Genomic DNA, 27,447 nt, shown 5'->3' on the forward strand with positions numbered 1-27,447 from the left:
TGAGTGTTTGCTCAGTCCCAACCTGGCTTCATTTAAAGTGCCTGGAGTGTTCAGAGCGGCTCGGCTGGCTATGAATATCAGACTGCGAACATTTTTTGGCATCACAAGTGCCTCATGTTTTCACCAATAAGCCCTCTCCAGCAATGATCTCCATTTCAAAAGAGCGGAGGATTGAGTAAGGGGGGCACTTAAGAGAGCAGCTGCCCAATAAGGGTCCTTCTCAGTCTATGGGGAGAAGTGGAGCTGGGGATACAGAACCCACCTGGAGACCTTGTTTTGCTTTGAGCTCTGAATTGAGCAGGTAAAAGAACAGATTAGAGAAGACGAGGCAAAATATATCAGGCCTAGGTGAAACATAGTTCATAGTGTGTAGCCTGTGATCAGTGCACTAAATCGTGAACTAAACATTACCCTGATACTGAGAGGTAGTCTGGGATGTTCAGTTTAATCGTTTGTCTTTCTTTTTGTAGTGGTAATATTTGAAATACAAGTCGAGGACATGGTTGATCTACATTTTAGCCAAAAAACATTTAACTTTTATCTTAAGATATTTGATTTGAAAGGGTACATTGTTCTAACTGATCATTGTTTTCTGTCTCACTCTGTGAATACTGCTGAAGTCAGATGCGGTGGTGTGCTTGTGCAAGTAAGGGATTAACTCCTCTATCTTAAGTAAACTTTGAGGGCTGTGCCTTTACTTCAAATCATCAACCAATGGTGTCACTTCATAGACATGTACATATGTGTTACTATACTACCAATACCTGTGATTTTTGTACATCAGCCACTGCATAGTTGCCCTGGGAGACCCATGAGACGTCATCAGCCACCTTGAAGCCTGTTCCTGAGAGATTGATCCTGAAGCGTCCCTAAAAGAAGAGAGTGGAAGAGTTTCAAAAGAAGTTCTCACATTTCATGTAGTTAATGTGATGTAATGTTGCAAACCATTCCAATGTGTTTTGATAAAACAAATTAAAAGTGTTAGATTAAACACATTCAGCAGAAAAAAAGCAGGAATTGAACATCAGGTCTAATGGTGCTTTCATCTCTGAGTTGCAGGTCAGATATACGTCATCAGGGGTGCCTTCAGAAGTCGGAATTTCGACTTGTAAACTTGGAGAACCTTCAGTAGCCCGAATTAAAATCCAACATGGCTGCTACGTCCATCAACTGTAATGTTTAAGCTGTTACCATAATGTTTACTAGCAGCTTAGTCCTCTTTTAGTGTAATTAAATCAACCACACCGATCGTGCAAGTTCTAGTGAAAGTTATATATGTGGACATGTTGTCATGTTATATTGGTGCAAAAACTATTGTGTAGTGTGATGGTCAGGTATTAGCTAACAAATACCCCCCCCCCCCGCCACCGCCACCACCACCACCAGCTCAGAAGCACTCGCTGTGGGCAGCCCCGTCACTCTGACATCTCTCCATTAGTGCATGTCCATAGGATCCTGTTTGTGCAGGTGTGTGTGTTTCAGCCTATGTGTGTGCAGCATGTTCGACAACAGAGTGTAAAATTTAATTTCCCCTTGCTGGATAAATAAAGTATAACTTCTTCTTGTTGCCAACTCGCAACTGGAACGCGTGTGACGTGATTCCCAGATCCGAGATCTGAGTTCTGAGGTAGTATGGAAGCCCTTATACATGGCTTCAAACCAGATGACATGCACTACAAGCTTGAATGTAATAGCTCTGTGAGTAGCAGACAGACAAGATAATGCAAAGTATAAACGAGAAACGCCCACTGCTGCTCTTTGTTTCATGAATGAATATTGGTTTTGAATTCATCAATAGTCATTCATTTGCTTGGGGGAAATTTGCAACCATATTACAAAACTGGTTCTAAGAAGGGAGGACATCCACAAAGCTTTTTTTTTTTAACTGCATACATGTTTACATTTGATGTAATGGCACACTGTTTAAGTAACCAGAAGAGATTTTTAAAGAACAGAACCCTCATTGACACTGTCAGATAGTGAAAGTGTGCTGTCCAGTATCCTGTGAAACAAAGTGACACTGTCTCCTGCTGTCGGAAAATGAAAACAGCTGTTGTTGTTCTCACCTGTGGACAGCGAGCTCCACTGTAGCAGTCTCCAGCTGTGGCAAAGGGAACCCTCTTGCCTTCCCGGGTGAAAGCAAACTGCCAATCTGTAGCTGGATCACAAGATAAACCAATGCGGTGACAAATGCTCTTAGAAACGTGTGTGTTGTAATTTGTCGCTACAGGATCTCAGATGACCCTTTAAAATGAAAGCTTACGTCTGACATAATAACCAACATTTGTTCTATTGGATTGGTCTTAATATAGCCTTTCTTTTAGGGCCAGCCTAATATCAGTATAATTTCTTCTCCTCAGAGCACTTTAATTTGAACCCCCTTGAGGCTTGTAATTGTGTATTCCTTAAATGAACCTTTAGGACATCTTGAGTCCATTAACCCTCGTGGGCACGCACGTAATTAAATGGCAAAGGAAGTTCTTGTTTGACTGTAATGTAGAGTTAACACTGGTCCGGGATGTGGTTGTTTATATGAGTGTGAATCAGATCTTTTGCATGTGTAAGAGCCACTTACTGATGATGTTCATATTACTGAGGTCCAGGCGAACTTTGGAGAAGGTGGTTACACCAGCGGCGGTGTAGTCTCTCCGACAGTCACAGTCTTCTCTTCTTGAGCCATTGGCTGGACACTGGGTGGGGTCATTGAGCCTGGTGTAAAAAAACAAACAACGTATGTGCACATACACACATTCAGTACAAAGATACCTTAGCTTAACTTTACACTTCCATGGAATTCATTAATTTACAGACAAAAACACTGCGAGGAGTCGGTTGGATTTTGTAATGAGCAGGCTTACTCTCGTTGTTCATCCTGTTAGCTTTTTTACCTGAAGGCAAATATCTCTGAAAAATTCTCTCCTTCTCCAGTCGTCAAGGAAATGTACTCCTGTGGAGCCTCTGTCTGCATTCCTGCACAGTAGACCTGACGAGGAAAAGCAGAGGAGGAGGAAAAGTAGAGATGGTAACCAAAGCAAGAGGAAAGGGATGGAAGTGATAGGGGCCTTAGAATTATAATAAAGGTGGCTAGGGAAAAGGGGCCCCATATAAGATGGAGCTGGATGCTCCAGTTAAAATGACCCCAACAAACTGGTAAGTCTCAGCAACGTAATGAAGCCCCTTCCATTTATTGAACCAAGAAGGTGTGATTGTGCACGATTGAAAGTTTCTGTGTGAAAGCATCTCAAGGTACAAACACAGTTACCTTGCTAAAAAAAAAAAGGCTCCTCTAAAGCAACTAGTTAGCTGCAGCACCCTTAGCACCCCTACTTCCCACGGCTATGTACCCATGACTCATTAAGACCCAAAATGATGGGAGAAATATGTATAAAAATACCAAAATCCTGATTAAAGGCTTCAAAACGACTTTGTGCATTTGTGTTTAAATGAGGACATATTCATTTACCTTGATTGACTTTCCTTGTATATTGAGAACATGTTCACTGTCTGGAAGGGGGCCGTTCATGCTCTGGACGTCCAGACAGCTGGAAGGGAAGTTGCCTTGGAGAACAGAAAAAAAGATATATACATGAGAAGGCAGACATTACTGTATTATTAAATGATTCCAAACAGGACAGGCATTCACACAAAGCCCGTATACACACACATGAGCACGCATGCAAAGAAAATTCCAGGAGTTAAGCGAAGTGTGGCAAATTCCTGCAACGAATCAAAGAAAAACTAAAAGCCACCCACTCTTTGATGTCCCATCCTACCGCAGGGAAGAAAATACACTGGACAGTGAATGTTTGATGTTTGCCTCAGATCATAAATATTTCCCTGAAGGCCAATTCCCTGGATGACCAGATCAGACCAAGGCGTACCTAATACCAGAATCTGGGATCCATTCAGCTTCCCTCTATGTATCCCTGGTAGTTTTTGACTTTAAAATAAAAAATAAAAAGCAGTAGTATCCTTGTAGAACTCACAGCTTGGATTTCTGCAGATTTTTCTGGCCTCTGGAACGGCACCTAGGGAACACTTAATGCTCTGCTGGCCATCCGCTGAAACACATTGCACTGTCCTCTCCATCATTCCTTCACCACAGCTGACTGAACACTGGAGGAAGAGAGCCACAGAAGTGTGAAAAGAAAACTTGTGGATGACTGTCAGGACTGCCGAGTTATGATTTAGCCATGACATGAAGGGTTAAGTCTAATGTATGAGATTTCAAATCCCAATTTAGATACAAATATTGTGCATTGTTATGAGCTCTTTCTGAAAATGTGATATTTTTTTTTTGTGTCCAATATTTCACACTAGTGTTGATGAAACTCCTCTTATTTCAACACTAGGAATTGAATGCATTTGAATAAACTGCTCGTTTCGCTAAATTCTCCACTCAAGTTGTAAAAAAAAAAAAACCTTGCCGAGGTCAGTAGAGGGTGAAAGATTTGCTCACCAGACCCCAGATTCCAACCCGCCACTCCTGTATACGCGGGCACGGGTCCAGATGACAAGGCATGTAGCTCTCAGGAGGGGTCCCCGGACAGTTGGACAAAGACTGATGGCCATACTCGTAGTTGTCATTCTCCACATGCACCTCGCTGCAGGAGATCAGACGCTGACGGTAGCCCTGGCCACAGCTGGATGAGCACTGGAGGACGAGATAAATCACTGGTATGAAAAACAACAACAGCCCTGCTCAGGACACGTGGGTGATTTCTGTCATTTCTGCACTTGACTTGAAGATGACGATTCACATGAATGGGTTGTTTGAAAAGTAAAGTGTTGCCTTTTCTTCAAGCCTTTAGCAGAGCAGCACTATTTAAATGGCACACAGTATCTTTTGCTCTCACCTCAGTCCACTCTCCTGTGATCCAGATGTACTGACAGGCCTGGGGGTTACAGCTCTCTATGTCTGGAGGTCTGATCTGGTTCACACAGTAGATCTCATGCACCTCCTCCTGGTTGTGGTCCACACACTGCAGGGCTCGTCTTCGGTGGCCCGCCCCACACGACTTACTGCACTGTAGTGGAGACAAGACAGAGAGACGGACCTTTTACAAACACTGCAAGTCAGGTAGGAGTTGTGTTAGACATTCTGAAATGATATAGAAAACAATGGGTTTTTTTCCTTCAGTGAAACTGGACCTCATATATATATGCAAATAAAGCAGAGCGTAACAGTCATAGATTTGTGTTTTCCATTAAGGCAGTATCTTCACCGCGAGAGACTTTAGCATCAAAATGTGAAAAGAGGAGAACACAAAGCAGGAGGAAAGCTCTGTGGGTTTTGAGCAGAAGATCCTGAGCTGTCGACACTGCCAAGTCCAGAAAAGAGATTACACAACTGTTAACTTCTGTAACTGCTTACAATCTCTGCCAACAGTGAGTTCACCAAGAGTCAACGCCTGCCTTAAGTCTTAGCATCCAAATGGTCCCAATGTAGACAAAATGATTATCATAGAGTCAGTGCTTTAACAAATGAATAAGTCTGATAGATACATGAAGAGAAATGCATGTTCATCATTTTATAGACTCATAGAAGATACAGTGTCTGAAAAAGTATTATTCAACATTTTGAAAATATTTGTTATTTCTTTTTGGTCAGGCTGGGATACAGATAGCATAGCTTAGCTTAAAAAGAAGCAGAAAACAGCTAGACCTTCACAGAAAGTGACAGCATCTTTGGTGGCAACTTGCTCCAAATAAAGCGACTAGTTGTCGCTTTGCGTTTCTGTTGTAACCAATCAAACCACAAACTAATATCGCATTCAAAGTGTTATGCTAGAGGACCTATGAAGGATTTATGGACATGGTAAAACTAGCTGTCGTTATGCTATGCTAAGCGGAGTACTGGCTGATGCTCCACTTTGAACACATAGTCATGAGGACTGCTCATCCAAATCAAGGCAAAAAAAGGAGGTAAGCACATTTTCTAAAAAAAAAAATATATATATACAGTACAGACCAAAAGTTTGGACACACCTTCTCATTCAATGAGTGTCCTTTCTTTTCATGACTATTGACATTGTAGATTCACACTGAAGGCATCAAAACTATGAATTAACACATGTGGAAATATATACTTAACAAAAAAGTGTAAAACAACTGAAAATACGCCTTATATTCTAGTTTCTTCAAAGTAGCCACCTTTTGCTCTGATTACTGCTTTGCACACACTCTGCATTCTCTTGATGAGCTTCAAGAGGTAGTCACCTGAAATGGTTTTCACTTCACAGGTGTGCCCTGTCAGGTTCAATAAGTGGGATTTCTTGCCTTATAAATGGGGTTGGGACCATCAGTTGTGTTGTGCAGAAGTCAGGTGGATACACAGCTGATAGTCCCACTGAATAGACTGTTAGAATTGGCAAGAAAAAAGCAGCTAAGTAAAGAAAAACGAGTGGCCATCATTACTTTAAGAAATGAAGGTCAGTCAGTCCGAAAAATTGGGGAAACTTTGAAAGTGTCCCCAAGTGCAGTCGCAAAAACCATCAAACGCTACAAAGAAACTGGCTCACATGAGGACCGCCCCAGGAAAGGAAGACCAAGAGTCACCTCTGCTGCGGAGGATAAGTTCATCCGAGTCACCAGCCTCAGAAATCGCAGGTTAACAGCAGCTCAGATTAGAGACCAGGGCAATGCCACACAGAGTTCTAGCAGCAGACACATCTCTAGAACAATTGTTAAGAGGAGACTGTGTGAATCAGGCCTTCATGGTAGAATAGCTGCTAGGAAACCACTGCTAAGGACAGGCAACAAGCAGAAGAGACTTGTTTGGGCTAAAGAACACAAGGAATGGACATTAGACCAGTGGAAATCTGTGCTTTGGTCTGATGAGTCCAAATTTGAGATCTTTGGTTCCAACCACCGTGTCTTTGTGCGACGCAGAAAAGGTGAACGGATGGACTCTACATGCCTGGTTCCCACCGTGAAGCATGGAGGAGGAGGTGTGATGGTTTGGGGGTGCTTTGCTGGTGACACTGTTGGGGATTTATTCAAAATTGAAGGCATACTGAACCAGCATGGCTACCACAGCATCTTGCAGCGGCATGCTATTCCATCCGGTTTGCGTTTAGTTGGACCATCATTTATTTTTCAACAGGACAATGACCCCAAACACACCTCCAGGCTGTGTAAGGGCTATTTGACCAAGAAGGAGAGTGATGGGGTGCTGCGCCAGATGACCTGGCCTCCACAGTCACCGGACCTGAACCCAATCGAGATGGTTTGGGGTGAGCTGGACCGCAGAGTGAAGGCGAAAGGGCCAACAAGTGCTAAGCATCTCTGGGAACTCCTTCAAGACTGTTGGAAGACCATTTCAGGTGACTACCTCTTGAAGCTCATCAAGAGAATGCCAAGAGTGTGCAAAGCAGTAATCAAAGCAAAAGGTGGCTACTTTGAAGAACCTAGAATATAAGACATATTTTCAGTTGTTTCACACTTTTTTGTTAAGTATATAATTCCACATGTGTTAATTCATAGTTTTGATGCCTTCAGTGTGAATCTACAATTTTCATAGTCATGAAAATAAAGAAAACTCTTTGAATGAGAAGGTGTGTCCAAACTTTTGGTCTGTACTGTATATATATCGGATTGTTCTATAAAAGTGATGATTATTTATGCAACATTTACTTGACTATGAGTCAGATGTCTTACTACATCCATACCCGACTATTCAGCATTCAAGTTGGCAAGATTTGCAATTTAAGCACTCAACGTGTTGACATGGGCTCAGAGAGGCAGAAACACTCTGTGGTGCTATGCATGTTGCTGTCTTCATCACTCTTGATTGTGTTGAGCGCTGTCAAACAACTGTCACACCTGGAACAGCTTCTGTGAGCGGTGCTGCCACACCACCCAGGTGTAAAGCTGACCCTGCTTGACGGATGGATAGACAGAGCTTTTGAGGAAAACGATTTCATTCTACATGGCATGTGCGTTGGGAAGTAAAACGTTGTTCTCAGACATCTTCTCCTACTGTATTTATTGTCCCAATGTAAGTGTATAAAACACTCAGGAATTTTAACCCCTGCCAGGTGAACCGTTCTACTTACTTCCAGCTGTTAATTGGGACGCCCAGGCAGGGTGCTCTTAAAAGTTCTCCAGAATAATTAGACTGTCCTGTGTGAGAAGACATGTCACGCTGCTCATTGACCCAGATTCAACATCACTTGAACACAGTGAAGAGCCTCCTGCTGCAGCTGCCTGCACTAATCACCCCCAACCCTCAACAACCTTCTGTAGCCTCTAGCCTATAGAAAACGGCTGGATCTTACTCAGCAGGAATGTATCCACTCAATAAAGTTAGACAGGACTGCAGGCTAAGATCTTCAGAGTTATTACAATCAGAGATAAATAAAAGTAAAAACCTTGCTGTTCTGCTTAATGTGAATTGATGGCAATTTGATTTGACAATTTAAAAAAAACAAAAAACACACAAGGAACAACTGCCATTCTGTTTTAATTCAGAAACTGCAATTTTGAACCAGATATGGCAGCACCTAAAATAAATTAGACAAAACTCTCTCTCACTCTTTTAGGTTTAAATACTTTTTTTGGGAGTAATTTGTCACATGAGTGCATTTTTTCTACCGCTTCTTAAATAAGGGGATTGGCCAATCAGCGTTCACACTGAAGTAACATTCATTCTGAAACGCTGCTGTGTCTGATGAAAAAAAAAAAAAAAAAAAAAAAGGCTGCTCATCTGATCTCTATCAAGGCCATGCAGCAGCAGCAGCTCGCCTGCTCTCTCTCTCTCCTCCCCTCTGGCCTCCGACTGAGGCAGCCAGTCAGACTTCACCAAATATGACTGACAAAAAAAAAAAAAAAAAAATCACCCTCGCCCTGTTTTTTCGACTCAGAGCTTTTCCCCTTACCGTCTGCCACTCTCCTTCTCTCCACCGGTACCGGGAGGGACAATCAGCGACCCGGCAGCTCTGGCTGGACGCCGGTCTGGACCGCTGAGAACAGCCGCTCTCCTGCACGCTCCGTCGGCCTCCGACCTGGCAGGACACGTCCCGGCGCTGGACACCGTCTCCACACGATGCTGAACACTGAAAGCAAAGCAGGTAAGACCTCGAAAAACTCTTATCCAACCGCTGTTACTCCGAACAAGCACAGAAGGCCTTTGCAATATTGTTTTACTTCACGTGAATATTCAGCTATCGCGATACGAATAAAGCCTCGGAATTATGCGAACTTTACGATGTTTCTACTTCTTTTTAAAGCTATTGTAGGCTATAGTATTAAAATTGATGATATATCTTATTTGCTTGATTTCTATGTATTTATTTATTTATTTATTGTGTCTGTTGTAGGCTATTTAATTTTGGCTTTAAGACTACTCCCAAACTCATCAAGGCTTTGACCTGTTGTGTCCCTTCATCTTGTATTTTTCCAGGAGACCTTTTTTTTTTAGAATCCATTTCAAATGATTGATATTTAATTACATGTAAAAACATTGAATTGCATCTCACACACACACACACACACACACACACACACACACACACACACACACACACACACACACACACACACACACACACACACATATATTATTTTATGAACCCATGCATTGGGGATTTCAGCTACGGCCTTTAAAAGACAAATGCAACACAGGGCTTTACATTGTAGTATTATTTGTTTGGATTGGTCTTCTTCAATCAAGCCTCAGTGTTTATAATGAAGTCATATGGTTTTTATGTTTGTCTCTACAGAAGAATTTCAAGATGGAGCTTGGGAAAGCCGTGGTTTTGTGAAACTGTGTAGGCTTCAGCAGAAGTGTTTTTAATAAAAGTTTGTGTTTTCTGCTGCAGCTAATGAAGAACACATTTCTACAAAAAAAAAAAGAGAATAAGAGTGGGATAAAGAATCTGTTTTTTTCTTTTGCCAAATATGTTCAGCCCCTGACCTTAATAACTCAAACACTTCAATGATTTGCTCAAAGTATACTTTGTCATTTTTTTTAAATGTATAAAAAAACTTTTGGAGTTTTTAACTCATAGTAACTGGATATTGTCTTCTCTCTTTTCAGACAAAAGTTTGTGATTCTGAATATCCCCCATGCGCTGAGTGAATAACATTACTCCTTACAATTACTGCATCCTTGAAACAAAAGGAATGACACTTTTATCTCATATTTTTGCAGGTAAAGACACCAGAAGCCATGAAAATATCTGAACGGTCCAGCTGAAGTGACATCAGATGTTTGGATCTGTTAGTTTCTGCAGCTTAAGTTTTGAACATGTATTAATAGAAATATAGAAGTATTTACAGGTCTTTCACATGTTGCAACTTGCAACTATTTCTCTGTTAATTCAGAAATGTTAAATGGACATGAGCTTGAATAGCTATTTTCTTGTCTTTCTGACTCCTCAAAGCACTTTATACACCACAGCTTACACCTACCCATTCACACCCTGGTGGTAGAGGCTGCTGTGTAAAGTGTCCTTCAGTACAGTATTAACTTATCCATTCGTACACATTCACATGCCACTGAAATAGCAGCAGGAGAAATTTGACCAAGGACACTTCAACACGTGACTTCAGGAGCTGGGGATCAAACCCCTGACCTTTCAAGTTGAGAGACGACCGACTCTACCACTGAGCGGACGCAGCCTGCTGCACCATTAGTTACCATGCTGTACTTGTCTAAGAGCCTTTGCGTGGAATATCATTCTCTCCTGGCATGTGTCCTGCTTACCAGCTGCTGTAAGCAGACGCACATCCTCTCTGACGTATGGAGCACAGATGTGCTCTGTGGGATAAATTCACAGTAAGAGGACATAGGAAAAGAGAGAGGGAAAAAGATCGAAAAGGAAAGAAAAAGAACCAGACATGCTCTGAGGGGCTCTATGCAGCATGGTAACGTTAGTGGATAGTCTCTTTTATTTGAAATGAAACAAACATTTGTTTCCATTTGGGAGGCAGATGTTAAAGACGCAAAAAAATTGATCAGTGATTGCAAGAGCAACAAGAAGAGGGAGGATGAAAGGGACAGAGGAGGGTGAAGTGAGGGTCAAAGGAAGAGAAAATAAAGATCATCATGACAGGAATTGATTTACGCAGGCTTGACTTCAAATCAGTGAAGCACAAATAAAAGAGAAGGGTGCACATCCGTCCGACTGTCTTACTAGCTGTACTGTTCTGTGCAACAGCCACCATGTGATGTGTAAATGCATGCTGCTTTAGTTAGTGGCCTGGCATGGCGCATAAATACAGTCCGGTTGAGCTGCAGATGTTTTCACACAAACCCACATACTTGCCAGCAAGCTGGTAAGAATTATCAAGGAGTGAGAGAAAAAAAAAAGTCTGGCTACGTGAGAACAAGACTGGTATGGTATGTGTGTTTTATAGCTGGGTTGAAAAAGTCCTACCTCTCCCCAGCTGCCAGTCTTCCACTTGGTACATCGTCCTCCCCGACAGCGCCTCTGCTTGCTGGGTTTGGGGGACAAGGGCTGGCAGTTTTCCTCTGTGACAGGACGGCCTGATCCAGTCACACAGCTCACCTTGCGGGACTTCAAACCTCTTCCACAGGAGGCCGAGCACTGCAAGAAGTGAAAGAAAACAACGGGTTGAATTGAAGTTTAAAGGTATGCTTAGGGGTAATTTGTGTTTTTATCTTGTTATTTGTAACTCAAACAACATGATTGTGATTAGAAAAGCCTATAATTTGTTGCATTTCAGCTATAATTTAAATGAAGTAAAAATATTCATCGAACACACAAACATCTTAGACGAAAAAAAAAAAAGTGAGCAGCTAGTCCAATGGCAGTGCATTCAGGAACAACCCGGCAGCAGTTTGTTTTACCTCCGGGTTCACCAAGTTACTGAAAGTCTAACTCATTTTGACAGGTGAACACACACACACACACACACACACACACACACAGCAGTAACAGAGGAGGGAGTGGAGAAGGGGCTGGACTGTGCTTGGATAATCAAAGGGGGCGTTGCATGTGAGGATGGATGGAAAGCGACAGACACAGAGTTGAATGAGTGCGCAGCTCAGCGTGTGGTGCTGTCCCGACCAGCGAGGGACTCTACTGGACAGGAACACCCTGCGACCTCTCACTCCATTTAACAGGGAGGAAGAAATGCTAGTTCCAATCGAAAACCTGGGAAAGCCGTTGTATTCCAAGTTGGTTTTTCATATTTGTCCTTTTATTGGAGTTGATCATGTTGTAAGTGATGTTAGTTGCAGAATGATTAAATACAAAAGAGGGTGATTCTGTTTGTTTTTTTTTGCAGAGAAATAAAGTAAATGGGTCAAATCAACATGAAGTGATTTTTGTGCAAACATTGTGATTGAATAAAAATATATTATACTGTGTTGTTTTTGTGTCTTTGGGACAGTGTGATTTTTTTTTTTTTACATTTTGCGCGACGGCATAAAGTACATGATAACAATCATTTTACATAAACTGGATAGTGTGTTGGTCCTCTCAGGAGTAACTAAGCTATTCTGTAAAGGTTTTAGTCATTAAAGGAAAGCATTAACTCTACAGGGTGATTTTCTTCATTGCTGTTCTGTTCAAACTTAAACCCTCAAAAGTTTTAAATGCTTTGCTCAAAACGCTTTCCCGCTGTTGCTCTACGTTAAAATGTCCTCAGAAAACCTTGAGAACCAGTGCTAATGGGTCACATTAAAGCGCCATGTGTTTTATTAGAACATGCAGGGTTCATTAGCTTTGCCCACAAGTCCTCCAGGTTCTGTAATTATCCCAACAGTTGACTGATACAAACATCCCCACTCACACATACAGGAACCGAGCCTTTATACATGAAATATACAAATGATAAGTATGTTTTTGCATCAGTTTATTATTCAGGGTGTTGGGTGTGTTTTCCACCGTTGCAGAGCTGGTTGTTCATTCCTTGCACGTCTGGTCTGCGTGCTGAAGTTTTTCTTGGGCAAGACATTAAACAAATTGGATCCTGATGGGAAGACAAAGCATTGCATTGAAGCTTTGACGCCATTGGTGTGTGTGTAAAGGGATAACTGAAAGGATTTTTTTGTTTTTTTTAAAGATTTATTTTTAGGCTTTTTTCATGCCTTTATTGGAAAGATAGGACAGTGGATAGAGTTGGAAATCTGGCAGAGAGAGAGTGGGGAATGACATGTGGGAAATGAGCCACTGATCAGATTCGAACCTGGCTTTGCTGGCTTCAAGGAAAATAGCCTCTGTATACGTGGGGCGTCCATACTAACCACTAGGCCACTGGCGCCACGTGGCCAATTTTAAAGAAATGTGTCTGTAATGGAAGCTCCTGTATGAAGATGCAGCATATTGACAATAATGCTACATGGAATTGACTAAAAATGTTTTAGTCACCAGTCTGATTATTCTTAACTGACTTTGTTAAAAATGCAGTAGATGATGTAAAACTACAACTGTACAACTTTAGGTACGCAAATCCCGAAATGCAAAGCATGAGTCAGCACCATTGGGAATGAAACTGACACACTTTACATTTTGGCATTGTGTCAGGGAGTCCTGGTCAGCTCTCTTTCGTTCCCCTTCTTTTCCCCCCCATCCCCAGATCACAGCGATTTCCCAGAAGTCTGTCTGTGCTGAATGGGCGAACCGGGAAGGGGCCCCTCCCCTGATCAAACATGACCCTTGACCCACCAATACACCAATGCATTGTCTAACTGGCGCCCCCCCTCATTCATGGCACTGTCAATGGCCCCAACATTGGTACACTGTCATCAACCCACATTAGTCCAGAGTAGAGGGGCCTGACAGGAAGGGCCAAAGGGCGCTAGCTAGTTCATAGCGTAGCACGCGTCACCAGGCGTCCCAGAAAGAGCCGGGGTGGGCATTAAGAGTGAATGGTGTACTGAGCTGTTGTCAAACAGGATAAAGATTTGCCTTGACCGAAAGAGCTTTGAACTCCTGACGGCAACAATGAAAGCACAATCGCTCAAAGAAGTCCGCAGAGACTATACCACCCTTGTTCTCGCGTTGAAGTCGGCGGAGACCACACATTGAATATGAAGAATATTGCGCCGTGATTTGTGCATTTTCATGACGCAACGAAAGGCCATGTTGGAAAGCTTGGCACGAAAGATGCTTTGAAGGCTAAATGTCTATATGAGGTCTTTCAAATCTTTTAGCCAAGCTTAAAGCACTGAATAATAAAGGAGACTTCCTTATTGACAAACACACTGTTAATACCTTTAAGCTGGAGTTAGTATTATGAAGTTAGGGATGTAAGCTGAACTACAGTGTTGCAAAGAGTGAGACCATGCAAGATAGAATCATTGTCATTTTGAACAACTTTTTAATTTGATTTCCTCATGAATAAAGTATACTTTGTTTCGTTAAGCAGTTCTAATATGGAGGGATGTACAAATATTTGTCCTTTTATTACATAATACATGAGTGACATTGATCCTATTGACTACAGGGATTGCCTTTGTCTTGGTATTAGGTCTGCAGAGTGTAGGATACAAGAGTTAATGGTAGTTGTGAAATAAGACCTTCAGATTTATACATTTAAATGGACCTCATCTTTCCTAAATGTAGAGCTGTCTTTTTGCTCAATAGGAAACACACTTGTAAGTGAAAATGCAGACTATAGATCATTTATAAGTCTGCATAAAGTTACCCCAATTCCCTAACTTGATATCTTTTTTTCATTTTTACCTATCAGTAAGTATCAGGAAGTAGTGTACAGTACAGAAAATGAATCTCATTATGAGCGATCATGTTGTACACTACGAGCCATTATCTGAAACTTTACCAGGATGTTTTGTTCAAATAAGAAAGAAAAAGCCTTGGGTAGTCCCTCTACTTCACTTTAATCGTAACCTTTTCTGAAAATGAACAAAAATCCAACAAATTCATAAAAAATTAAATATTGACATAACATTATAATGTAGTAACAATAAATACAAGTAATTACATTAATGTACAGAAATCTTCTTGAAACACAGACTAATACTGCCATATGCGAATAAGAGACATTCAAAATACTTATTTCAAGAGCCTGTTGATATAGTGTTGGATCTGTACTGCTGTCTGAACCAAACTGCTAATAAGATGAAGGACACCATGAAGAATGATGGAATGTGCTGAGGTAATATTTTGCTCTTCCTTCCCCAATTTGAGCTAGATTTGCATTAACACTACCTTACAATCACACACGTGGAAGTCATTACAACTGGTAGTTCTCGTTAGTAAATGATGTGTGGTAAAAAAAAAAAAAAAAAATGTACTCACTGCTGTGTTAACAGGCCCTTAAAATAAGGTTTGATGTCAGTACAGACATTTATGACCGGGAGAAGTCCACTGGGTGGGCTGCAAGAAAAAGCTGCCCCTAACCACAGATTCTGGATCAGTTTTCACTGCCCTGGGCAGGATTGGAAGAATTAAAAGGTGGAAGTTGACACACACCCTGGATTTGTGTTTAGGGCCATCAACTGCAATGGTAAGCCTAAACAACTCATGCTTTATGTCAGCCAGCCAAAACCCCTCCAGTGCACGGGAGTGAAAGATACGGCAGGGGGGCTTTCATAACAGAGACTGAGGTAGACACATTAGGTTGGCTCAGAGTAAGAGCTCTGAATACAAAACACTGTTAACTTCCCCTGTGGTCACTGGTATCATGTGTTCAAACAGGACATTTTAACAGCACACTCTCTTAAAGGTCGAGACAGATGTTTGGACATTAGAAGACAATTCCTCATTGTTTCATCAAATCTGTGATCCACTTTGCATTTAGCTGATCAGGCGGATCAATCCACTAACTGCTAATGTAAAGAAAATAAGTACAGAAAAGTCAGCATCAAAAATCCATGTGCAATAAAAAACACACACAGCTGACCAGAATATGATATATACATATATAGAAATGTATATATATATATATATATATGTATATATCATCTCCCTTGTTTGGCCAAAGCACCACTATAGTGTAGGTTATTATAGTTTAATGGCTAGTTGAGTTGTGTTTTGTTCCAAGTGAGGTATTGTTGCGCATAGCATATTAAGCAACTCCAAGTACTAACTTTACAAAGAAAACATGAACCAACACAATATAAATATTCATATCAAGCACCTTTGGAGCAGAGAGCCTTCAACTCATTGTTTTGGCCACACCAAAGAAATCTGGGTCAAAAGCCTCTGCCAAATACAATGGCTATTAGTTCTAATTACCACAAACATGGTGAGACACTTTATTTCACAGCGCTGTACGGCTGCTGTTTGCTGCTGTTTACAGTTGAAACTGGATATTTCACAGACTCTTGAGTCAAAATATTGATGCTGCAGTGTCAAAGTCATTTTGGCCAAACGAATGGTTTCATAGCAGAGGGTATGTACATCAACTGTAAAATAAAGTGTCTAAATAAGATTAGTAACTTCTCTAAAAAAACACATGTGCCTTGAGACAAATTGAATTCTTGAAACAATAGCCATTTCAAAAATGTATGTAGTACATAGTTGTATATAAAATTCACGGCCCTGTGTACGTTGGTGCTGTATTGTCAGAAACAGAACATCAACAATGTCAAGCACCATATATTTGGAGATTATGGGCCATTCTTTGGATTATAAAAGAACAAGGCATGGTACTGTATATTCCTGATATACAAAAACATTCATCAGTATTTGCATATAAACATTGATTGGCTATATGTGCGAAAACAAAGAGCTAAGACACAAAATAAATCACTTTCAAAGTTAATGCTATATACAAAAGATATAAAGGAAAAATATCTTAATAAATTATCTTAGCAAAACAATATTTTACAAAACTATTTTGATTGCGATACAAAGTGATCCTGAATTTTATGAAAAGACTAAAACAAGGCTCAACAGTTGTATGAGAACGTGGACTGATTAAAAAAATGTTCTTATGGTCACAGCTGTCACTGAAGGGTTTTGTGGTGTCGTACTTTTTTGGCATGACAAGTAAGTCTATCTTTGCCTTTTAAGTGCAACCAAAATGAACTCTCCAAACATCTCGAGGAAACGTTGACCGATTGCAGGCACCAACAAGGGTCAAGAAGTGGAGGGGTTAAAAGTAAAGGAGAGTAGTGGGATTTACATTCCTCCAATGCAGGAGCACCATAGACTGTTTGTGAAAGAATGAGACTAACAGTATTTGTACAAATGTGAGGTTGACAAACAAGGTATAAAGTAGTTTTTATGAGCGTACCGAGCTCCATGGGTCTGTGCTCCAGTGGGGGCTAGATGGGCATGGCTGAGTATTGCACTGCTCACGATCTGGTGGCTTGTCATGGATTTCGCAGCTCAGATCATTGAAACGTTCCCCGTTTGGACGCTGACACACGACCAGCCTTGTCTTTATCCCACCTCCACATGGCTTGGTGCACTGAAGACAGCAGTAGGAGAGATAGTGGTTTACATGTGGGCATAGGGAAAGTAATTTGAAGAGTTACGAAAAAAGTATTGTCTCTTTTCTCAGAAAATATTTGTCTCGTGCCAAGTGCGGAGAATATGAGTCAGAGCCTTAAAGGATTTATAATGTTATTCTAAACCTACACATTAAGCAAATCTGGCAGTCAAAGTTACTGTTTGAACATAAATTAGCCAGTAAGTTTTACACTCTGTCTCTGTATGCTAGATGTGTCTGTCAGGGGGAGCTCTGATGTAAACAGCAGTAAAGTGGTGTTTGTCTTACCTCTCCCCAGTTGCCATAGATCCACTGTGGACATGGCCCCGACTCACAGGACCGTTGCTCACTGGGCCGGCTGCGGTCCTCACAGCTATTGGCAGGGTACCCATTCTCATCCTGGCACACTACGACACGCCGCTGGAAACCTCCTGCACATGTGCTAGAACACTGATGTTACAGAGAGAAAATAGTGCACATTGTTAAACTCAGGTGTAAATAGGGATTTACATGTATTGTATATTATTTACATTTCATAAAGAAATAAAGGCGTCAACAACCAAAGTACAAGTCTCAGCTCAATGACTAAATCAGTGTGTTTTTGTGTACAAATATGAACTATGAGGAATCTTTTGACAGCCACAAAGGCCCCACTCCATTAGAAATTCAGAGACCAAGACATCCCATATATAAAGACTGACCATGACTGTTGCTGCTTCCTCAGGACAGAGGAAGGAAAAGTCACCAGAAATAGATTTGATTACTTCCAAGAATTATTCAAAAGTCAAAGTTATTTTTGGACAAAGATAATCACTTCTCCTGTTTTAAGAAAAAAAAAAACAACAGCTGAGGGCTACAGTAGGGGGGAGGGAGAAAGAGCCTGTGACTTTGGGTTACACTGACCAATGGTGTTACATCACAATAAATAAGGCCTTGTCTTAAAAATAGGGAATGACCTGGAGAAAAAAGAACTGAAAAACTAATTTCATGTGCATCTCTCAAATTCATACAGAATATTACTTGTTAGCTGTTATGAAATATTTTTGATGATGCTAGATGCAAGATGCCTCACCGCGCCCCAGGGTCCAGTCCGCCATTGGTGGGATTGGCTGCGTGGCAGGTTGTTCCTGGTGTCGGTGTTTGGTGAGGATGGGAAGGGTCGGGAATCACTGCTGCGGGAGGGGCACTGAGACATAGCACAGTCCTGCTCTGTGGTGGGACGATCATCTTGGTCACACTCATTCACATTCACTTCTAGGTCACTGTAGTTGACGCAGAGTACCTGGCGTGTTGTCTTCCCCTGACCACAGGTTACTGAGCACTGAAAACACATATCCAGTGGGTAAAGAGATTATTCATATAGATTTGTATCTTGACAAACATCAGAATTGGATTTTTAACCCACGTTTTGGCTTTGAAATAACTTTGAAATATAAGGTAGTCCTAGAGAACAAGCTACAACTAAAAACTTCAGATGCAGTCAAGTAGGAGTATTTCTTAACTGAGAACAAACAATGTAGGTCTTTGTAAGCTCTCTAAATTAGATATGGGTTAACAGCAGCATAAATGTTTTGCCGCAACATTTAAAGTGAAATGAGTTCTGGGAAGCAGCAGCAAGAGATCAAAGTCTTATCCATTTTTGCTATAAGCGGTGCATAATTATTCACACACACAACACATTTTTGTCAACTTAATTCAATACATTTCTTCACAGTCCTGATATTAAAACTAATCTGCGCATCACACCCTGTGGGGCAGGGAAGACCGTCATAGGGGACTCTCTCCACCTCGATTCAGGACCTATATGAAGACAGATGTAGGAACAGAGCCCTCTGCATTGACAGAGAGTCTTGCCACCCTGCACATGGAGTGTTTGATCTGCTGCCGTCTGGAAGGCGATATCGCTCCATTCAAGCTAAGACATCGAGAATGAGTGAGAGTTTCTTTCCAAAGGCCATAAGACTCCATCACAGCCGAGCACCCTGCTCCTGAAATCCACTCAACATGCTACCTTTTAAGTTATTTCCAAACATATATGTTTTTAAAGCCTAATTCTAATGTTGCCACTGATTGCACTTTTTTTTTTTCTTGTTATTTTTAAATAATTGCCAAAGGACATGTTTCTTTTAGTCCTGCTAATGATGTGAGGCAATGATGTTGAGCAATGCAGTGTTTGTTCCACTGTATGTATGTTACGCCGCTCTGGATGGAATGACAATCAGATAAACTTGAAACTTGAGGTGCTGATCCCATTTCACGCTGACAAGCCACTGAAAGTTTATGTTACTACAAACAAAACTATGACAATGCTCATCTTTGCATTTCTTCAAAACCAATTAAAGGTACGCTTATTTTAATGTGAGTATGGCAACTCATTTAAGTTTAACATGACAACAAATGGCCATGGCTCTGGCTATGGCTGACAATTCTGTACAGATTTTAAGGACCAATTGCATACCTTCCTTTAAAGGAAAAAATACATGATACTTATGCTGCCAAGAACTAATGTGTCACACTAAGCCCCCTCTAAATCAGAGACCATTCTCTGTCTTACATAAGTTGATCTATTATATCTATGAAACAGTTGTCTACTCTAAAACCTGTGTGTGTGTGTGTGTGTGTGTGTGTGTGTGTGTGTGTGTGTGTGTGTGTGTGTGTGTGTGTGTGTGTGTGTGTGTCCGAAGGGCTAGGACAGGCCTCCAAAGTCTTTCTGACCTTGGGATGAACTGTATTCTTTTTTGGGGGGGGGGGTCATTGATTACCTTTTGCCTGGTGGTACATGTGTGTATGAATGTGTGTGTGTGTGTGTGTGTGTGTGTGTGTGTGTGTGTGTGTGTGTGTGTGTGTGTGTATGGTGACCAGACCAGCAGTCTGGTTACACTGCATCACCAAGCCTCTGATGGGAAACATCTGTAAACACGACTGGAGCCCCTCACTGGAGCTCTTGCGTTATAAAGCTTCAGAAACGTGTTCCTCACTCCAGCTGTATCTCTCTGCATCTCTCTTTTGCTCCATTTCATACAAACTCTTTCTTTCCAGATGTCCACCTTTCTTTACTTCTTTCTATGCACAAACATCTATGTGGCATGTGCAGGCACTAATTGTCAGTGTAGGAGAACAATCATGTACAATATGCTTAAATAAATAAACCTTGAAAAAGAAAACATCTGGATGGCTATACTGATGACATGCAATTTAGGATAAACAACACTGCTGTCGGTATAATGAGATGCAGATCTGAAAGAAAAGGCTCACTGATTAAAATGGAAAATTGTTTTACAAATGCCAAATTTATCTGAAACGGTTCTCTACACATTTGAGTGAGCCTTTATATTTGGGAGCAGCTACTTCACCCTTTACCCCTCTGCATATAAATCATTATTGTGAGAAAATGTATGATAACAACATAAACAATGCCAATGGGTGGTTATCTTACCACTGTCCATTCCAGCACCTTCCACTGTCCACAGGCCACTACTGAACACACTTCCCGAGCAGGGGGTTTCGGTAGGTGGGCACACGCCGACTCTTCTGCTACACCACCCTGGTTGTCGCGGCAACTCACGTACCGCATTCGTGTCCCTTTGCCACAACTGGCACTACACTGTTGTAAAGATGAGAAATGTTAAGAAACTGGAAACCAACAAAAAGACACGCGAGGCAGATGTGACAAGACAACCCACCTGGGTCCAGGAACCAAATCTCCACTGAGTTTTGTGGCTCTGGTGGGAGGGGACTTTGGTCCCTGGGAGAACAGGATGGTTGCTGGGACACTGGGCCAGTTCACAGTCCTGTGGAAAGGAGGACACACACATACACCCATTTATGCAGTGATTAACAAAATGAATACACTGTAACAACATCTGTCCCTGACCACAAAATACCACGAATATCAGAGGTACTCCTTTGACATGGGACAGCCATTAAAGTCATACTATATTGCCCTTGCAATGCATTTGAGGGAAGTTGTGTTATACCACCACCCAAACTCCTTAACAAAACAGCACTATCAGGGTCCCCCTAGTCAGTTCAAACTATGGATTGTGGCAGTAAGCCACTCAGCATAAAGCCCTGATCCCTGTCATAACAGGTCATAGTGGAGTGGTATTCAGGGCTCCAATGCCCATGCTGGCGTGGTTGTAAACTCCACCCCTAATCCACCCCCTTGTCCCTCACCTTCCGCCCTTTCTCTTTTCCCCCCCATGCCCTCTGGTGCCCTCTGACCCCACATCTCTAGAAAAGTGCCTTAATCAGGTCGCACAGGCTCTGAGCAGGCTCCACATTCCACACTCTGCCTCCTAACCATGCAAATAGCTGTCATGGCAGTGCTTGAAGTAGTTCTTTGCACATTTCCTTTACGACTTACATTTTACATGCATTAACTGAAATGATCACGAGGCTGTGAGTACCGAGTGCACTCTCCAACTTTAAAGCTTTAACAAATCATATAATAGGCCGGAGTAGTGGGTTCAGTCTTTATCTCGTTTTTATTCTAAGGTGCTGAGGAAGGCATCTCTTGGCTACACCTCTCTCATCCTTGTTCTCAGACCTCCATTGACCTGCCCCTCTTTTTCTAAGGCCTGCTTGGTGACTGGTGGTGGCGGGACTGTTGAGCTGGTGGCCCACTTCATGGCTGGCTGGTTTGAATCACAACGAGGTGAGGTGACTGCTTCAGGGTCACTGACTCTGCTGGCCCAGGCTCCGGAATTAAGAGCTACTAGGACTACATGGGGGCCCCATCCTGAGTTTGCATGCTCAGCCTTCTGAAATAGGTTTACACCCCACAGTGATCACACAAATCATTTATTCAGTTCAAAACTAGTTTTGTGGTTTCTTTGCATCTCTTGGCATGTAAAGACAACACAATAATCCATACTTACAATCCTGAGGGAGTCAAACTATCTAACAGCCAACATGTTTTCAGGCACCATTACCAGTAGATAAATAGAAACAAAGTTATTTTAAAGTCTAGCATCACTTTTGTAACTGAATATTAGGCAGAATATTACGTGTGTTATCAAGTCTCTAGTCAACCTATCACATGTAAGGGATGTTTTGAAACCAGGGCATAGGCATGATGCATAACATGTCTCTTAGAAAAGAAGATAAGATTATTCTAAAGAATAACACTTGGGTCATTCTTCACTGCTCGAGCATTTTTTCAGGAATTCTGAGAGTTTTGTGTCTTTGTGGGAATAGAAGGGTTGCTAAAACCCTCCCCTCCCCTCAGTCTTTCCCAGTAGACCAGACAACGTTTTATTGAGACCAGGTGGAAACATATGTGTGTCTGTGTGTGCTTGAGTGTCAGTCTCTATGAACAAGGATGCTTCCTCCTCTCCTCACGGTATAAATCAGTTTGAGACTTAACATTCAAACAGCCGTTGCTCACATACAAGGTTGACATAAAGATAAATATAGAAATAGATAAAACAAATAATTTAAAATAAGATAGATAGTTAAAAGAAGATAAAATAAGAAATGATGCAATAAAGGAAGAAGATATTGCCCTCCTTACCTGGGTGTCAGTGGGTCGGGTGGCAGCATTACATTCAGTGTCATCCATGACAGCACCATAAGAGCCAACTACACACTTCACTGCTCGCATCTGGTAGCCTGGCCCACATGAGGTAGTGCACTGGGTTCACAGAGGGAAAAAAAAGGAGAGGTGGAGGAGCATAAGCAACAGTGAGGCAAATAAAAAAGGAGCAAAAGGCAAGGATTGCAGGGAAAACAGACGGCTCATCAGAGCCAACAAAACAACACCCAGTAAAAAAAACAACAAATAAAAAATCCTAAGATCCTCTTTCCAAGTTGATAAGATCTCAAAGATGAAATACATGAGAAAGCTTGCTCATATAGATAAAACGTGTCTTTTTCCACTGTTGCCGAGTCAGAGGGTCCTACCCCGCTCTCTTTTCTGCTTCGCTGCCTCCAATGAAACAGGGTCAAACTTGTGTGGCGGCAACTTCAACTACAATTTGACTACGCTTCATTAAACAACTTCAAATATACCTTAACGTGTGCACATCCTCTGACGAGGGGGCACAAAATATCTCAAATACTTGGGTGTCGAGTTCTCAGTGCACGAATGAGACGGAGCCAGACACGGACAAACATAAACAGACACTATATACGGCATATAAAACACACTGTGTAATGCTTTGTCGAAGAACAAGCCTACCAAGGCCATCCATAGCTTTTGTCTATTTATTTTGGTAGGATGTGCTCTGTGTTTCAGCGGGCGTGAGAAAAGGGCATAGGGCTAAATGATGAGCTTAGCTTATCTCTGTCCTCCTGTTTACATCTGCGGTAATTTATCACAGAATGAGAAGTACTTAAATTCAAGCCTCTAAGAGGCTTCCTATCAGCTGGTTGACCACTGCATCACTATATATAGAGGCAGTGGCTGTGGATATGTGTCTCAATAAACCTCCTAATTGCATTGCAAAAAACAACACCTCAGTTTTTGAGTTGAAGACTTACATCAAGCATAGATGTACAGTACAGTATTGCATGATTTGGATTATTAGTCACCAGGGTCATTTTGAAAGGAGTATCTGATCAGTAAGGCTAACAGCACTATTAAGGATCAAGGACATGAACTGCTGTTAACCCTGTTCTGTATTTAAATAGATTGTTTTAACAGTGGGTATAAATCAGGACTTATCTGCCTGTATCAATGCATCAGTACCTACCCTCCTTCCCCACAAAGGATCTATAGTATGTACTGTATTGTCAACACTCACCTGTCCCCAGGGTCCAACCTGCCAAGAGGCACACTCCTGCTGCTGGCAAGTCTGCACAGACTCTGGTTTAGATGAGCCACATAAGCGGTCATCTAAACGGTCCTCACCAAACTGACACCATGTCTGACGATGCTTATAGCCTTTCCCACACGTCACAAGGCACTGGAAGAAAGAGTTTTAGAAATCGATTTGTATACAGTGTGCAAGAGCAATAATTGTTCCCAGTCATTGAGCTGGAACTACAGTTCATGACAGTTCATGTTTGGTGTTGAGGAGAGCAGGACATGCAGACTATGAAAAAATGTGTGTGAGTACAGTGCCTATGCATTCAGTGCAGGGTAGGTGTTTGTATTTAGCAGCACCACATGGGAGATCTAAAATATTCCTGGAATGCAGGCCAAATCTTTCTAAGCACCTCACTCTACAGTTTGTAAACTGCACAGCAGTTAAGAATGATCTTACCCTGCAATCACAGATTTCCCAACACTCACTACAGCGAGAGGAGGGAGGGGAGTAACTCTCCTAAAGCTTAGACATGCACAATCAACACTGGGATTTTACATTTCACCCACATCACTGTTGGCTTAAAACTACAGTATTTCAACTGAGTCTGTTTCTCTTTATATTGACTCAAGGCAGCTACATAAACAAATGTAGTTGTCCTCACAGATAAATGTATGTATGCACAAGCTTAATGTATCTGTATGTCTTAACAAAAACTCACATAGGACACAATCCTTTTTCTTATATGTTTCTTTTCTATGTATACGGGTTAAACCAAATAAGAAAAACTCCAGTGTTAATATACATTGTATACAATGTTATCATACATAGTCTACTCACTCTATTTCTTTTCTTTATATAAAATACTTTATGCCATCAGCATCAGTAGTATCATTTCCTATTAGAAAACAAATAAAGAGCAGAACTGACCTCAGACCAGTCTCCAGTCTTCCATTGCGGACAGAGGAATTCGTTGCAGGGTTGGACGGTCAGCTTGTCTCTTTGACTGCATTTGCTCTCATCGCCGCCAGCGTCAGATGCCTTTCGGCACACTGCCCCTCGACGGCGGGTTCCCCCACCACAGCTCTTGGAGCACTGCAGCAAAATGAAAAGTTTGAACATCAAGAAGTGTAAACACGTATACACAATGCGGGATAAACTTTGACAAACATCTGGATCACAGTAATACACAAACCCCCACGTTTCCCACACCAATCTTACCTCTGACCAAGAGGAGTACTCCCAGCCACCCGGATTGCAGTCTCCATGGCAGCCTTCCTTGTCATCAGGCTTGCGCTGACCACTACAGTAACGGTCGTCAACCTTCTGGGTCTTCCCATCGGCACGGCTGATTTTGGCACAGTAAATTTCCAGGGTACGATATCCCAGGCCACACTGGGCAGTACACTCACTTTTACGAGCCACATGCCACCTGCATCAAGAGCAATCAGGCAAATCCACATCAGACGTATTAAATGACAAAGTGAAGAAAGACTTGTTGGGTTGGTTTAAGATGAAACACAAACCTGAGTTCACATTCAGTGTTGCAAGACTCAGTGATGACAGTGGGTCTAGCTGTACCGTGACACCTCTGGTCTGACACCACCACCCTGTCAGACTCTCTGCTACAGAGAATCTTCCGCTTGCGCTCTCCTACAAAAACACATCAATGCAACTTAAGACAAGAGGATATAGTAAAAAAGAAATCAGAACTACCGTAAACCGAATGAAATGGAAATATTACAACAAAAGACATGCATATTTGCTATATCTTAAGCTCTCCCATGAGTACAGTTTCAAGGTTGAGTTTCATATCTTCATCCTCAAATTGATCCCCACTAATGTTTTTGACTCATCTCAGCTCCAGTAAGTACCAGCAAGTTTTCTAAATGGCTAAGAAAAAACATCACTCAAGAACAATAAATGTAAAACACTGGGACTCCATTGACACAAGTTGCAATTTGTCTCATGTGTCGACAACCTTGCACTGAATCTCGGTCAAACATACCCAATAGGGAAAAAAAATGTCACATATGTTATGTGACTGAGATTTGCTCAGATTAGCTCCTTGCTTGTTTGTGCTAGAAGACTGCCAGGAGAGCCATTTACATTGGTATATGTAAAAGTGCAGATGACAATAAAGGTTAACAGTATCCTGCTTTGTGAACCCAATGATTTCTCTTTGGAAGTTATTGTTAGTTATTTAAGCAAGCCAGTTTAAAATAAGGAAACAGAAGTTCTCAGACAAAGTGTTGTGAGTCATAACACATGGCAGGTTTTCGAGTTTACCTGCAATCTGCCTCTGCACACCCACATATTCTGATGTATTCACAGCCATGCCAAAGACGGAAAACTGCCGCAGCATTCTATGAGGTCAAACCTGAGTCACTTGTTCCAGACCTATATGTCTAGCATGAACCTGTCAATTCTCTCTCCCCTATCAGTGGCTGTCTCAGCGGTTCCCACATCTCCATACTCAGTTCTATCTCATTTTTTATTCTTGCCAAACCATTCATCATTGATGACTCCCTTCACCTCACTGTGCCAACCCCTTGTGCCTCCCCCTCACCTTGGCACAGACGGCTGCACTCCTGCCAGGGCCCATAGGCATCCCAGAAGAACTGCTGAGGTTTGTCCTCTATGGGGATATTAAAGGAGTACCTGACATCTGGGTTGTAAAGGTTCCCCACAGACAGCACCTGTACAAAATATAGGCAATGGGATATGTTTTATAATATAGTGAGATTATCTTTTTCCTTTACATCATAGATCTCAATGTATTCAAAAGTTAAAAAGTAAAAGCGTATTAACATAAAGACTTTCTTGCATTCAAAATATCTCTAAATGATATTTTGGGTCGCACAGGATCCAGTCGTTTAACTGCTCATAAAAGCACTCTAGCTTGGCGTCTCCTGCATGGCACATTTAAGGCTTTTGTAAGGACCACTTACCTGGACAATGATCTCCTCCTCAATGCGCTCAGTACAGTTGATCCTCTCAACGACATGGTCAGAGCCACTGTACTCTATGACAGCATTTCCCACTTTGATTTCCCTTTTGAACATGCTGACCACAAACTCCCCATTAAGCAGGAACTCTCCACGGCTATTTGATATGGCTGCAGGGACAAGAAAGAAAGAAAGCACTAACTCAGCTTGATCCCATTTAAAAAGCCGGAGTGAGCTTTACTGAATATGACATGAAAATATACATAATACACATTAAAAAAAAAATTGAAATTATGTTTTTATGTCACCAGCTAGACTTAAACAATAGCTTCCATGTGACAGAGCTGCTTAACAGCATGTTGACTAACATTACATTT

The 27,447-nt window shown here is 41.7% G+C and overlaps 1 protein-coding gene and 1 long non-coding RNA gene across 3 annotated transcripts in view; one reads left to right on the forward strand and one right to left on the reverse strand.

Annotated features, from left to right (window-relative positions):
- The window catches only part of adamts9 (ADAM metallopeptidase with thrombospondin type 1 motif, 9), a 44,176-nt gene that overhangs the window by 3,242 nt on the left and 13,487 nt on the right, over nucleotides 1-27,447 (reverse strand). Inside the window, exons 17-38 of one of the 2 annotated variants that reach the window (XM_061042315.1) lie at nucleotides 27,074-27,240; nucleotides 26,692-26,821; nucleotides 25,649-25,775; nucleotides 25,344-25,554; nucleotides 25,053-25,217; nucleotides 24,120-24,281; nucleotides 22,889-23,008; nucleotides 21,057-21,164; nucleotides 20,810-20,977; nucleotides 18,446-18,694; nucleotides 17,662-17,823; nucleotides 17,176-17,352; nucleotides 11,382-11,552; nucleotides 8,880-9,056; nucleotides 4,857-5,027; nucleotides 4,460-4,654; nucleotides 3,987-4,116; nucleotides 3,464-3,558; nucleotides 2,889-2,983; nucleotides 2,576-2,709; nucleotides 2,067-2,158; nucleotides 765-869 (exon numbers count right to left, since the gene is read on the reverse strand). In XM_061042315.1, the coding sequence (XP_060898298.1) occupies nucleotides 765-869; nucleotides 2,067-2,158; nucleotides 2,576-2,709; nucleotides 2,889-2,983; nucleotides 3,464-3,558; nucleotides 3,987-4,116; nucleotides 4,460-4,654; nucleotides 4,857-5,027; nucleotides 8,880-9,056; nucleotides 11,382-11,552; nucleotides 17,176-17,352; nucleotides 17,662-17,823; nucleotides 18,446-18,694; nucleotides 20,810-20,977; nucleotides 21,057-21,164; nucleotides 22,889-23,008; nucleotides 24,120-24,281; nucleotides 25,053-25,217; nucleotides 25,344-25,554; nucleotides 25,649-25,775; nucleotides 26,692-26,821; nucleotides 27,074-27,240 (3,311 nt within the window). Of the gene's footprint in view, nucleotides 1-764; nucleotides 870-2,066; nucleotides 2,159-2,575; nucleotides 2,710-2,888; nucleotides 2,984-3,463; nucleotides 3,559-3,986; nucleotides 4,117-4,459; nucleotides 4,655-4,856; nucleotides 5,028-8,879; nucleotides 9,057-11,381; nucleotides 11,553-14,793; nucleotides 17,353-17,661; nucleotides 17,824-18,445; nucleotides 18,695-20,809; nucleotides 20,978-21,056; nucleotides 21,165-22,888; nucleotides 23,009-24,119; nucleotides 24,282-25,052; nucleotides 25,218-25,343; nucleotides 25,555-25,648; nucleotides 25,776-26,691; nucleotides 26,822-27,073; nucleotides 27,241-27,447 lie in introns of those variants that run through there. The other variant, XM_061042316.1, reaches the window with a different exon arrangement.
- Nucleotides 8,778-10,018, forward strand: LOC132977596 (uncharacterized). The gene is made up of 2 exons (XR_009673836.1): nucleotides 8,778-9,071; nucleotides 9,723-10,018. It is a non-coding gene; the product is annotated as an uncharacterized LOC132977596 (long non-coding RNA).

This window comes from Labrus mixtus, chromosome 7 (assembly GCF_963584025.1).
Source record: "Labrus mixtus chromosome 7, fLabMix1.1, whole genome shotgun sequence".
NCBI classification, from domain to species: Eukaryota; Metazoa; Chordata; class Actinopteri; order Labriformes; family Labridae; genus Labrus; species Labrus mixtus.